Consider the following 15,067-nt stretch of genomic DNA (forward strand, 5'->3'; position numbering starts at 1 on the left):
TGTTTCCTATTAAGCACTTAATACATTATAGGTGTACTGTGGAAAAATCAAATCCCAGTACTCACACCAAATTGTAAGGATCAGTTCAATTCTGTCCCCTTCTGTTCCACTTCTGTCCAGACACCAGCTGCACATGCAGGACTTATTCCTCTGACTGTAACCACCTGGAGCTAGGTCAGATCTTACAAGTTATAGGGCACAGTCCTCCAGACTGCTAAGTCTGCCCAGGACCTCAGATGCCAGCCATATAAGCATGAGAGTTCCCATGACACCCTCACTTTTGACCTACTGGCCACGAATTCAGGGTTTTCCCACTACCCCCTCAGGATGCCAGCCATAAGCTCAGGGGTGCCCAGGTCCCCCTCTCCACTTCGGACCTACTGGGTTCTACTACTTTCTTGGGTTCTATAATTCACTAGAACAACTCATAGAACTCAGGAAAGTGCTAAACTAACATTTACAGGTTTATTATAGCAAAAAGGATATAAGTGAAGAGGTGGCGTAGGGTGAGATCTGGGATGGTTCCCAATGTGAAGCTTTCATGTTCCAAAAAGAGACGTGCTACCTGAGTTTCCATGTGCACTGATGTCTGTCACCAACCAGGAAGCCCATGGAGCTTTCATGTCCAGAGCATTTATTGGAGGTCTCATTATGTAATTCAAATTTCATCCCCTTTCCCCTGAGGTTGGTTGATACCACAAGGTTGACATCATGAGGTTGATATCACATGGCAGGTCTTTCTGGCATGGTCATCCCCCACCCAACATAAGTCATAAACCCAACATAAGTCATAAACCCTTAGGTGTGGTCTGAAGTCCTCACAAAGATACATTAATCACTGGGGAAAGTTCAAGGTTTTAGAGGTTATCTCTCAGGAAGCAAGGAGAAGGACCAAATTGATCTTAAAGTTAACTCCACAAGGTACTACAGTAAACATTTTGATTTGTGAAGATAGTATAGACAAAGGATTGTCCAGAAGTGCTAAAAAATTAATTAGGCTTCTTATTACCTCGAAAAATAGGCAGCAAAAAATAGCGAAGGACAAAAAATTGTGTTAGAAATAGAAATAGATTTCTCAGCATCCAGTCTAGTGTGGTCAGATTCAAAATGACTGCAAAAACACTTACCATCTCAGAAACCTTGAGGTGTAATTTTAACTGGGAGGAGAAAATAACCTTTGTGTTAGAAAATTATTACCATAACTTAATGACTATGGAAATTTTACGACTAGCATTTTGCTAGAGAAACTCTTTCCAAAACACAGTCTCTCCAAAAGCAACGTATCTTTCATAAACCCAGATTTTACTTTGGAATCTGGCCAAGAAGAAAGCTTTTGAACATAGAGAAATACATTTCTCACAGATTAGATCAAATGTCAAGCAGTTCTAATAAATATTAACTTATATTAGGCACGTGAAATATGGTAGATATTATAATAAACATGTTGATAAAGGTGAACCCTTTTTGGACAAACACGGTCCAGAAATGCTGCCACTGTCTTCATACTTTGTCATGGGCTCAGTAAATGGTAGCTAACTGTTGTCATGCTTTCTTGCTGTCTCAGTAAGTGGTAGCTAAAAGACTAATGGGCAGGAGATAGATTCCTTTCACAATGAAAACATATTTTTCAACGTCCAGAAACATGCAGATTCAGAATTACTACAAATATATTGATAATCTTTGAACTCATGACAGTGTAATTAATAGTCAAAAAAATCCTTGCATTAAAAAGAGTTACTTCTATATACCATAATGCTTTAGATAAGAAAAATGTAAGACAGAAAGTCCAGCCTCACATAGGAGCCCTTGAGTTTCCCTTCTCTAAACTAGAGCATCTGGGTTTCTTCCTTTGTAACAGGGCACTCAGAACCTCATTCTGACCCTGCAGTGTATGAGAAATACATTTCATAATATGCTTACCATAATCTTCACAAGAGAAGAATGCCAGTCAAAAATTTTATGTCTGTCAATGAGTTTCAAGTAATATAGATTATGTTAGAATTTCCCTCATATGCCTATTAAATAGAATTATAATATATTCTGTCCATGTTACATACCTTCCTCTTTTGTCACTTGTATTGCCTTTGGGTTACCAATAACTGTAGCTAATTTAAGGAGCCCTGGTGGTGCAACTGTTAAGTGCTCAGCTGTTAACTGAAAGATTGGTGGTTCGAACCTACCCAGCAGCTCTGAGGAAGACCTAGCAACTTGGCTTCTGTAAAGATTACAGCCAAAGAAAACCCTATGGAGCAGTTCCACTCTGTCAAGTTGGGTCCCTGTGAGTCAGAATTGACTCTGTGGTACTCAGCAACAACAACAACATAGCTAATTTAAGGACAACAAAACAAAACAAAAGTAACATGGTTAATACAGTCCATATTCAAGAATCATAACAACTGCAGCAGTTATTTACTAATTATAGTAAATCTTTGATCAGTAAACAAGCTTTTTGTTTGTTTTAATTCTAGAAGTGGAAACAGATGATCCATCCCTGGACAATTCCACAGAGAAGGAAAACATTGTGGATTTCACCAAGTAATGTATTTCTGATTGTTATGACTCTACGGAGTTTGCAAACATGTTAGGTATTCTAACGATGAAATGAGCTCATTCCTCCCCGACTCTGATTCTAAGCATTGTGACTGACTGTACTGGAAGGAGAGACTGCATGGAGCAGATGCAGGAGATGTAAAAGCACTAGGCCAACAGATTGAAGAAGGCGTCGTGCGGGGATGGCCTGTGTGCACAGCCAGGCTTCAGTCTAGAGACACGATGTGGCTACAGAAGATGCACTACCACTTGCTAGACCACAGCCAACTCCCTTCAAAATTAATGCTTAAGTTTGAAACCTTAAGCATAGTATTAAAATACTATTTATACATTCATAGGTTTTTTTTTAGTATTTTAATTAATTTTGCTTATGTAATTCTTTATGAAATTTTTAATTATTTAAGACCTTTTACTTCAACTACTATGGTAATAATTATTTTTAGCTTCTCAGTATTATGTGAAATTGGATGTAATTGTTAGATTAACTGAGTTTTAAAAGAGAGGAATCACTGGAGTTAATATTTAGGAGGCCTGCTCACTTTGTTACCTTACTGAATAGCCTTAACCGTAAAGACATTTAATCACTCGTACCTGACATTTTCAAAAATGGAAATAACAACTGTCCCCAAATGGGGTATGTGAGTCTAAAGTTCTATATGGCTTCTTAACATGTTCCCAAAACAGCAGTTACTAATTTGGCATCACATTTGGACTTAACTTTATTTGTTAAGAGTAGTATTAAAAGAGAACAAAATCCAAAATAAAAAGTATGAATTATAAGAATTGTGACCCATTAATTTTGAAGGGAGTTGGCTGTGGTCTAGCAAGTGGTAGTGCATCTTCTGTAGGCACATCGTGTCTCTAGACTGAAGCCTGGCTGTGCACACAGGCCATCTCCGCACGACGCTTTCTTCAATCTGTTGGCCTAGTGCTTTTACATCTCCTGCATCTGCTCCATGCAGTCTCTCCTTCCAGTACAGTCAGTCACAATGCTTAGAATCAGAGTTGGGGAAGAATGAGCTCATTTCATTGTTAGAATACCTAAGATACAGCATCAGGCAAAGACAGTGTATTTTATAAGGAATTAGGAGATCTTCAAGAAAAATTCTGTGATCTAAAAATCCATTTTCATATTAACACTTTAATTATACAAATTTCAGGCTTTATACAGAGAATGTTGAAATTCCTCATTTTCCTCAAGAATTTGAAGTTGCAAAATATGACACCTTGGAAAAAGTAAGAGTTCAATTTCAATTTGGAAAAAAGAACAAAAAACCTTCTGATTGTTTTCTTGTTCAGTAATTTTCTAATTGTTTTGAAAATTTTGTGCATTCTGAATAAAAATTGCATAATATGTAAGTTGATTTTTAAGTCAAGAAAATTGTCACATTTTAAATTTAATATCTAAGTTTTTAGTGTTTTACTGTAAAAATAATGTATATTCTTAATAAAAATTTAAACAGTACAGACAATAAATATAACATTAAAAATGAAATTTCTCCCTGTAATTAACCGTTTCCTATATTTTAAAATGGCAGATTTGACACCAAATACTTATGCCATGTTAAATTTCCACTGCTTTTGCATTAAAACAAAATGAAACAAAACCTTTTCTCTGGCCTTATACAAATGAAAATTAATACTAGTATTCAAAAATGAGGCTCCATTAGTATTTTTTAGATATCTTAATGGAATTTGAAAATAACATTTCCTTCTGTGATAAAGAAAATGTGAAAAGTGGTACTCTTTAAACATATACAGAGGTATCTACGGTAAAAATACAGGAGGGGCATATACCAAAATATTAAGTGACTGTATATCTATAGTAGAATGTAAGGTGATTTTAATTTTTTTATACTTTTCTGTATTTTCTAAATTATATCTCCAAATGAACATGTGTTACTTTCACAATCGTCATTTTAAATGGTGTGTGTGGTTTGTTATTCAACTAATGCAGTTTGTAATATAGTGTATTTTTTTCAGATTGAGGCAGAGGGCGGGAAGGAAATTGTAGTAGTGGAAATGCAGTGCTTCCAGGAACAGTGGGACTATCCTTTTCTAATAACCGCATGTTTCCTCCTGGCCAATGGCATTGAGGTACTGATCTTTATATTGATTCCTCTGTGTTTGTCCACCCTTGTCCATAATTAGGTTCTTTAACATGGTTAACGAACAAACCAGTACGTTTACCTGGTAAATCATTTTGCGAAGAAGAAATTTGTTCTCTTTTGGAGTGTTGCAGGTGAGGAGAGCTGAGTGAGAATGGTGTACCCTGAACGGATGGTCTGGAGGTGTCGCCATAGGAAATCACTCACTGGGTTGCAGAGCATAGAAAGTTCCTGCTCATTTTCCAAATCACTTATGAAATATTTTTCTATTAACATCTCTAAAAGTAATTCATTTAATATACTTTATTAAGCATCTGCTATATGCCAAATAATCTATTAGATGCCAGGACCCAAAGATAAAAATTATGCCACACCTTAATCTTCAGAAATTACTATCTGGAAGGAAATAAAAGCATTAATAATTATAATCCATTGTGAGAATACTGATACCTGGGAAAGTTAAGGAAGGCTTTGCAGAGGCATCAAATCAAGAGCACTGTTCCATTCTAAAATAATTATGAAACAAACATAGATTCAGAATTAATACCTAAAGTGTAACTAAAATGCTGCAGCACCCATTAAGGTGTCTTCTAAACTAGACATTTAGACTTACAAATCTACCAAGGACCACGCTGGCACTAGAAGTGTACAGACCAGAAAACTCCTTATGCAGGCAGGGCAGCACCAGGCATTTCTCTTTAGTGGGGGTGGTCCTCACAGCAGTTCGCGCAGATTCCTGCTACAGGTGTCAGGCCAGGTGGAGGGGAAGGAGACTCACATCAGGTTGGTACAGGTTCCAGGAGAGCTTAGAAGCTCTACCCCACAGGAGCCAGTATCTCTTGTAATATTGGCATGGATTCAAGATGCGCTCAAGGGACATGTCCAGTTATAAGAGTCATTGCTCTCAGGGAAACCCACAGTTAAGGCTCCCCACCAGGTGTTTATAGTCCATTCATTGTCCAGATACAGTTTACCAACCAGCGGTCATTATCACCTGAGTATTTTTGCCTAATTTTATAGCCGACATTCTACCTTTATCAGGTTTCTATTGGAATAGAGCTAGAGAGTTAATCTAAGGTCACATTTGTGCGAGAGAGAAAGTGTTCTGTTAACCTTTTACCTAAAAATGTATACTATATTTGGTGGAACATTTAGTTGCTTGGGCAAAAAGTAAATAAAAGTCAAGTTAAAAACCGTGATAGGATAAAAACCTAGTGCCGTTGAGTCGATTGGATATAGAGTGTATTATAATTTTTTCTTCATTTAAAAAGAAAACTGTAAGCTGTGCAAAGCCATCACGCCCCTTCCTGCTTAACGTAACAGAGCTCTTGGTGTCTCAGAACTTGAGTGCGGTGCTCCCTGGGTCAGCCAGGCTCCCTGGGAAGAGAAGTCTGTGCACCTTGAAGGAAATAATCCTCACCTGACCAGCAGTGAGGAGTATTCTGCATACAAGGGTTTTCTAGCTTGCCCTTTTCCTTTATTAAACCATTTTAATGGAAATCTTTCAAAATTACATTCACTCTACTTTCTTAACGGAGAAATTTGACCACAGTGTAGTCCTGAGCTGTGGAGGCTGCCTTCACTCGGTGTTGGAGATCAGGAGTGGCCTGTCACAGCATCTCTTGGGCTGCACACTCAGAGCCACGCAAGGGCAGGGATTTCCAAGGATCATGCCATGTCTCTAGGCAGGCTGGAACGAGGAAGGACAGAGATGTGGGTTGTCTGTGCCTTTCCAGAGAACCTTTTACTCCATGCCTTCAAGAGTGCTGTGCATGTTCTAACACCCTTCCTGCCTTTTCCTTGCTATCCATTCTTTTTTTTTTTCAACAATACCTCCTTTTTGAAGTATTTTTCTTCCCCTTCTCTGATTTGTTTTTTCCATTTCAAAAAAGCTAGAGAGACAAGACTTCAAAGCCTACTAGAATGCTATGTGAAGCGAGAACATGTGGGCTCTGAATGAAAGTTTGAGTGACTCCAGTGCATCAAGTGCCTCTCTTCTGCTATTGTGTTTGCTCAACCTCCCCACACCCCACACTTCCAGATTTTAAGATGTTTTTTGAAGAATTAAAGGCTTAAATAATTATTTGAAAAAAACTAGTTTCTAACTCCTTCCTGGCAGGGATTAATGCCTTGTTTATGTTTCTGTTCTCCCATGGTACATAGTGGGTGTTCAGTAAAGATTGCATGTTAATAAGTTACTGTGCATTCATATCCTGACACTTTGAGATATACTGTAATTTACAGACTAGAAGACAATTCTCTGGAAAGAAAACTTCTGCAGATGCAAGTGAGTACTATGAAAATTATATTGAAGAGCTGAAGAAACAAGGATTTCTGCTAAGAGAAAATTTTACACCTGAAGCAACCGAATTAGCATCTGAAAAATTACAAGCGGTAAGATTGATATCTGTGTGTTTGTTCTTTTGGCCATAATTACTTTTTGTTATTCATTTAGTAGTTCTTTTTATTGAGGTGAAAATATGCATGACAAAACATAGGCCAGTTCAACAATTTCTACCTGTGTAATTTTTTTTAATTTAGTCACATTGATTACATTCTTCAAGTTTTGCAAGCATTTTTGCTATCTTTCACCAGTTTATTCACCATTGTTAACATAAACTCACTGCCCGTAAGCAATAACTTTTCCTTTGGCCCTTCCTCCCACCTCTGGTAACCACTAATAATTTCTGGTTTCTATATGTTTGCTTATTAAATATAAGTGAGATCATACAATATATGTCCTTTTGTGACTGACTTATTTCGCTCAGTTCTTAAGGTTCATCCACATTGTGGCATGTATCAGGACTTCGTTTCTCTTTACGGCTGAGTAATATTCCATTGTATCTATATGCCACATTTTGTTCATCCATTCATCTGTTGATGGACATTTCGGTTGTTTCCACCTTTTCACTATTGTGAAAAGTGCTACAATGAACTTTGGTGTACAGGTTTCTGTTTGTGTTCCTGCTTTTGTTTCTGCTGGGTATGTGCCTAGGATTAGCATTAATGGGTTATATCGTAATTCTCTGTTCAACTTTTTCAGGAACTGCCAAACAGTTGTTGTACCATTTTATATTCCCACTAGCAGTGGATGAGGATTCCAGTTTCTCCACAACCTCACCAACACCTCTTGCTTTTTTGTTTTTTTTTTTTTTTGATCATTGCCATTCTAATGGGAGTGAGGTGGTATCTCACTGCGGTTTTGATTGGCATCTCTATTTTGGTTAATGGCTAATGACATTGAGCATCTTTTCGTGTGCTTATTGACCATTTGAATATCCTCTTTGGTGAAATGTCTACTAAAGCCTTTACCCATATTTTGATTGTATCGTTTGCCATTTTGTTCTTAAGTTATAGTCGTTTTTTTTTTTTTTGGTATTTTGGATATTAGGCCTTTGTCAGATTTATGGTCCCCTAAATTTTTACCAATCTGTAGGCTGTGTCTTCAGTCTTTGGTAAAGTCCTTTGACAAACAAAAAGCCAAAACCAACCCCAGAGGTCATGAGCCCCAGACTTCTGTTAGCCCAAGACAGGAACCATTCCCAAAGCCAACTCTTCAGACAGGGATTGGACTGGACTATGGGATAAAAAATGATACTGGTGAGGAGTGAGCTTTTTGGATCAAGTAGAAACATGAGACTATATGGGTAATTTCTGTCTGGAGGGAAGATGAGAACGCAGAGGGAGTCAGAAGCTGACAGAATGGACATGAAAATAGAGAGTGGAGAGAAGGAGTGTGCTGTCTCATTAGGGGGAAAGCACCTAGGTATATATATATAGCAAGGTGTATATGAGCTTTTCTATGAGAGACTGACTTGATTTGTAAACTTTGACTTAAAGCACAATAAAAATTAAAAAACAGAAAACAAACAAAAAAACCCCAAACCTGTTGCTGTTGAGTGGATTCTGACTCATAGCACCCCTATAGGACAGAGTAGAACTTCCCCATACGGTTTCCAAGGAGCACTTGAACAGAAGTATTTAATTTTATGAGGTCCCATTTATCTACGTTATCTTTTGTTGCTCATGCTTCTGTTATCATTGAAAACTAAGCCCTGCACCCACACTTCTATGTTTTTTTCTAAGAATTGTATGGTTTTAGTTTTTGCATTTACGTCCTTGATCCATTTTGAACTGTTTTTTGTATATGGTGTGAGGCATAGATCCTGATTCATTCTTCTGCATATGGAAATTGAAGTTTCCCAGCAGTTATTTGAAGAGATTCTTCCTTCCCCATCAAATGGACTTACCACCCTCATAGAAAATGAGTCGACCACAGATACATGGGTTTATTTCCAGACTATCAATTTTATTCCGTTGGTCTACATATCTGTTATTATACCAGTCCCAGGATGTTTTTATTATTGTGGTTTTATAGTATGTTTAGAAATCAGGAAGCCTGAGTCCTCCTGCTTTATTATTCTTCAAGATTACTTCAGCTTTTCAGAGTTCCTTGCTCTTTCATATAAATTTGAGCATTGGGTCTGCCATTTCTGTGAAGAAGGCTGTTGGAATTCCGATTGCATTGAATTTATAGATTGCTTTTTTTGAGTAGTATTGATGCCTTAAGGATATTAAACCTTCCAATCCATTAACATGAAATGGCCTTCCATTTATGTAGGTCTTCTTTAATTTCTTTTAGTAATGTTTTATAATTTTTTGTGTATAACCTTCCTGGTTAAATTTATTCCTAGGTACAGGTAGTCCCCAACTTATGACGTATTCAAGTTAGGATGAACTGCACTTAAAACTGTTTTTTTCTTTTGGTACATCTTATGGGTTTTTATTGTTAGTAATATAGACTACGCACAACGTTGCAGCACATAATTTGCTGATGTTATTTATCATCCTCAGGTGTTCACTCACAGATGTTCAGTTTTATCGTTTACTGTTCAAAACACTGCTGTGTAGCAGGTTATGACCCAGTCTACAGTGAAGTCAGTGTCAGGAGTTGTAACAGAAAGTTGGGCAATGTTCAACTCTAACAACACGCAACAACTGAGCTGACATGTGCCTGACAGCTGTTACAACTTTGACTTCATTGTTACGACGCTGATGCTGGCTTCACTGTGGACCAATTCTATGGTATGGTCTTATTCAGTGTTTTGTACCATAAGAAGCATCAGGATAACATGATGGAAGAGATCGGTGGAAAAATCATCCCTATGGCAAGAACACTGAATTTAGACTCGATATTGCCAATGTGGAATAGCTCATAGATCATGAAGATGGGGAATTGACAGATCAGGACTTAATGAACTTTGAAGAGGAAAGAAAGAAGAAAGAAATAATGATGAAGAAGGAGAGAAGTTGTCAAAAAATTTTACAATGAAAGGATTAGCTGAAGTTTTTTCAAAACTAAATCAGAGGCTTTAGTTGCTTGAAAACATGGACCCAATCACTGATTGTTTTGCTAAAGTTGATAGGCAGACTTGAGAAACAGTGAGGTGTTACTGTGAACTGTATGAGGAAAAAAGGAAAAGGACCATACACACAACACTAATTTAATGACTAGAAACCTCACCCCCATTTCCAGGGATAATCCAGATGATACAGAACCTTCCAAAAGTGGAGTTATTACCGAAACTGAAAAAATGCCAATGTTGTCCAAATCTTCATCATTAGGGTAAATTTTTATGATATCTCTATTTTTTTATGTGTGTGTATTGAAATATAACTTCTATAAGACCAAGATTGGATTTGTAAAGATACTGATAATAAAAGGCAATAATAATGAAAACTAAAACAAATGATGTATTCAACTTATTTCAGAACCCACTTACAACGGAGTTGCAGGAATAGAACCCCACCGTAAGTCAGGAATTACCCGTACTTTATTCTTTTATGTGCTATTGTAAATGGTAGTATTTCCTTAATATCTTTTTTCACTTGATCATTGCTGATGTATAGAAACACCACTGATTTTTCTGTGTTGACCTTGTTCACTGCCACTTTGTTGAATTCATTTATTAGTTCTAATAGCTTTCTTGTGGACTCTTTGGAGTTTTTTGTATATGGAATCATGTTGTCTGGGAAAAGAGATACTTTTACTTCCTTCTTCCCAGTGTGGATACTTTTTTTTTTCCTTGCTTAATTTTTCTGGCTGGGATTCCAGAATAATGTTGAATAGCAGTGGTGAGTGTGAACATCCTTGTCTTGTTCTTGATCTTAATGCGAAAGCTCTGTTTTTCTCCTTTGAGTATGGATGTTAGCTATAGGTTTTTCATAAATGCCCTTTATTACACTGAGGAATTTCTTTTCTATTCCTGTTTGTTTTTATTATGAAAGGGTGTTGAACTTTGTCAAATACCTTTTCTGCATTGACTGGGATGATCATGTGCTTCTTTCTTTTCCTTTTTTCTATTAATGTGGTATATTATATCAACTGATTTTCTAATGTTGAACCACCCTTGCATTCTTGGGGAAAATCCCACTTGATCATGTTGTATAATGCGTTTAATATGTTTTTGGATGCAGTTTGCTAGTATTTTGTTGAGTATTTTTGGGTTTCTGCTCATTAGGGATATTGGTCTATAGTTTTCTTTTGGTGTCTTTTTTTGGCTTTGGTATCAGGGTAATTCTTGCCTCATAGAATGAGCCAGGAAGTGTTCCCTTCTCTTCTGTTTTTGGGAAAAGTTTAAGCAGGATCGGAGTCACTTCTGTAAATGTTTGGTAGGATTCCCCAGTGAAATCATCTGGTCCAAGACTTAGCTTTGTTGGGAGGTTTTTGCTTTACTGACTCAATCTCTTCACCTTGTGTGGGTCTGTTGAGATCCACTATTTCTTCTTGAGTCAATGTAGGGAGTTTATGTGTTTCAAAATAATTTGTCCATTTCCTCTAAGTTTTCTAATTTGTTGGCCTACAGCTGTTCATAGTATTCCCTTTTTATTTCTGTAGGGTCAGTTGTAATATCCTTGCATTTGTTTCTAGTTTTAGATACTTGCATTTCCTCTTTTCTTTGTCAGTCTAGCCAAAGGTTTGTCGATTTTATTGATCTTTTAAAAAACCAACTTCTGGTTTTGTTATTTTCTCTACTGTTTTCTATTCATTATTTCATCTATTTCAGCTCTGGTCTTTATTATTTTTTTTCTGGTAGCTTTTGGCTTACTTTGTTCTTCCTTTTCTCATTCCTGTAGTTGTAGAGGTAGGCTGTTAATTTGGGATTTTTGTTCCTTTTTAATGTAGGCATTTATTGCTATAAATTTCCCTGAGTTTTGCCTTTGCTGCATCCTGTAGATTTTGGTATGTTGTGTTTTCATTCTTGTTCAACTCTAAATATTTTTTGACTGCTCTCTTGATTTCTTCTTTGATCCATTGGCTATTTAATACTGTGCTATTTAGTTTCTTCATATTTGTGTACTTACCAGCTTTCTTTCTGTTATTAATTTCTAATTTTATTCTGTTGTGATTGGAAAAGATACTTTGTTTGATTTCAATTCTTTAAAAATTTATTGAACCTTGCTTTGTTTCCTAAGATATGATCTATCCTGGGGAGTGATCCACGTGTGCTGGGAAGAATGTATACTGTGTTGGGTGGAGTGTTTTACATATGTCTGTTAGGTATAGTTGGTTATAGTGTTTTTCAGTTCTTCTAATTTCTTTTTTCTTTATTTTTATAATTTTTATTGTTCTTTAAGTGAAAGTTTACCAATCAGTTCAGTCTCTCACACAAAAACTTATATACACCGTGCTACATACTCCAAAGTCCTCTCCCCTTAATGAGAGAGCCTGCTCTCTCCCTCCATTCTCTCTTTTCGTGTCCATTTCGTCAGTTTCTAACCCCCTCTACCCTCTTATCTCCCCTCCAGGCAGGAGATGCCAACATAGTCTCAGCTGTCCACCTGATGCAAGTAGCACAATCCTCATCAGCATCTCTCTCCAACCCATTGTCCAGTCTAATCCATGTCTGATGAGTTGGTTTCGGGTATGGTTTCTCTCCTGGGCCAAGAGAAGGTCTGGAGGCCATGACCACCAGGGCCCTTCTAGTGTCGGTCAGACCATCAAGTCTGGTGTTTTTATGAGAATTTGGCGTCTGCATCCCACTGCTCTCCTTCTCCCTCAGGGGTTCTCTGTTGTGTTCCCTGTCAGGGCAGTCATCACTTGTAGCTGGGCACCATCTAGTTCTTCTGGTCTCAGGATGATCCAGTCTCTGCTTCATGTGGCCGTTTCTGTCTCTTGGGCTGGTAATTGCCTTGTGTCCTTGGTGTTCTTCATTCTCCTTTGATCAGGTGGGTTGAGACCAATTGATGCATCTTAGATGGCTGCTTGCTAGTGTTTAAGACCCAAGACACCACTCTTCAAAGTGGGATGCAGAATGTTTTCTTAATAGATTTTATTATGCCAGTTGACTTAGATGTTCCCTGAAACCATAGTCCCTAACCCCCTGCCCCGATGCACTGGCCTTCAAAGCATTCAGTTTATTCAGGAAACTTCTTTGCTTTTGGTTTAGTCCAGTTGTGCTGACCTCCCCTGAATTGTGTGTTGTCTTTCCCTTCACCTAAAGTAGTTCTTATCTACTATCTAACTGTTGAATACCCCTCTCCCACTCTCCCTCCCTCTCCCCTCTCGTAACCACAAAGAATCTTTTCTTCTCAGTTTAAACTGTTTCTCAAGTTCTTATAATAGTGGTCTTATACAATATTTGTCCTTCTGCAACTGACTAATTTCACTCAGCGTAATGCCTTCCAGGTTCCTCCATGTTATGAAATGTTTCACAGATTCCTCACTGTTCTTTATCGATGTGTATTACTCCATTGTGTGAATATACCATAATTTATTTATCCAGTCATCTGTTGATGGGCACCTTGGTTGCTTCCATGTTTTTGCTATTGTAAACAGTGCTGCTGTAAACATGGGTGTGCATATATATACATATGTTCATGTAAAGGCTCTTATTTCTCTAGGCTATATCCTAAGGAGTGGGATTGCTGGATCGTATGGTAGTTCTATTTTTAGCTTTTTAAGGAAGTGCCAAATCGATTTCCAAAGTAGTTGTACCATTTGACATTCCCACCAGCACTGTATAAGTGTTCCAGTCTCTCCACAGCCTCTCCAGCATTTATTATTTGGTGTTTTTTGGATTAATGCCAGCCTCGTTGGAGTGAGATGAAATCTCATTGTAGTTTTGATCTTCATATGTCTAATGATCGTGAACATTTGCTCATGAATCTGTTAGCTCCCTGAATGTCTTCTTTAGTGAAGTGTCTATTCATATCTTTTGCCCATTTTTTAATTGGGTTATTTGTCTTTTTGCAGTTGAGTTTTTGCAGTATCCTGTAGATTTTAGAGATCAGGCACTGATCGGAAATGTCATAGGTAAAAATTTTTCTCAGTCTGTAGGTAGTCTTTTTACTGTTTCAGTGAAGTCTTTGGATGCACATAGGTGTTTGATTTTTAGGAGCTCCCGGTTATCTAGTTTTTCTTCTACATTCTTAATAATGTTTTGTATACTGTTTATGCCATGTATTAGGGCTCCTAATGTGCCTATTTTTTCTTCCATGATCTCTATAGTTCTAGATTTTATATTTAGGCCTTTAATCCATTTCGAGCTTGTTTTTGTGCATGGAGTGAGGTATGGGACTTGTTTCTTTTTTTTGCAGATGGATATCCATATGCCAGCACCATTTTTTAAAAAGACTGTCTTTTCCACATTTAACTGTTTTGGGGCCTTTGTCAAATATCAGCTGCTCGTATGTGGATGGATTTATGCCTGGATTCTCAATTCTATTCCATTAGTCTATGTATCTGTTCTTGTACCAGTACCAGGCTGTTTTGACTACTGTGGCGGTATAATAGGTTCTAAAATCAGGTAAAGTAAGGTCTCCCACTTTGTTCTTCTTTTTCAGTAATGCCTTATTTATCCGGGGCCTCTTTCCCTTGCCTATGAAGTTGGTGACTTGATTCTCCATCTCATTAAAGAATGTCGTTGGGATTTGGATCAGAATTGCATTAAATGTATAGATTGCTTTTGGTAGAGTAGACATTTTTATAAAGTTAAGTCTTCCGATCCAGGAGCAAGGTATGTTCTTCCACTTACCTAAGCCTCATTTGGTTTCTTGCAGAAGTGTACTGTAGTTTTCTTTGTATAAGTCTTTTACATCTCTGGTAAGATTTATTCCTAAGTATTTTATCTTCTTGGGGGCTACTGTACATGGCATTGATTTGGTGATTTCCTCTTCGATGTTCTTTTTGTTGGTGTAGAGAAATCCAATGGATTTTTGTATGTTTATCTTGTATCCTGATAGTCTGCTGAACTCTTCTATTAGTTTCAGTAGTTTTCTGGAAGATTCCATAGGGTTTTCTGTGTATAAGATCACGTCATCTGCAAATAGAGATACTTTAACTTCTTCCTTGCCAATATGGATGCACTTTATTTCTTTATCTAGCCTAATTGCTCTGGCTAGGACCT

At 37.3% G+C, this 15,067-nt stretch overlaps 1 protein-coding gene across 7 annotated transcripts in view; it reads left to right on the top strand.

Annotated features, from left to right (window-relative positions):
- The window catches only part of PARP4 (poly(ADP-ribose) polymerase family member 4), a 260,869-nt gene that overhangs the window by 89,222 nt on the left and 156,580 nt on the right, over positions 1-15,067 (top strand). For all 7 annotated transcript variants that reach the window (XM_064275429.1, XM_064275428.1, XM_064275424.1 and 4 more), the window contains 4 exons: positions 2,469-2,535; positions 3,711-3,786; positions 4,534-4,647; positions 6,903-7,052. In XM_064275429.1, the coding sequence (XP_064131499.1) occupies positions 2,469-2,535; positions 3,711-3,786; positions 4,534-4,647; positions 6,903-7,052 (407 nt within the window). The remainder of the gene's footprint in view (positions 1-2,468; positions 2,536-3,710; positions 3,787-4,533; positions 4,648-6,902; positions 7,053-15,067) is intronic.

Source organism: Loxodonta africana, chromosome 23, assembly GCF_030014295.1.
Source record: "Loxodonta africana isolate mLoxAfr1 chromosome 23, mLoxAfr1.hap2, whole genome shotgun sequence".
NCBI classification, from domain to species: Eukaryota; Metazoa; Chordata; class Mammalia; order Proboscidea; family Elephantidae; genus Loxodonta; species Loxodonta africana.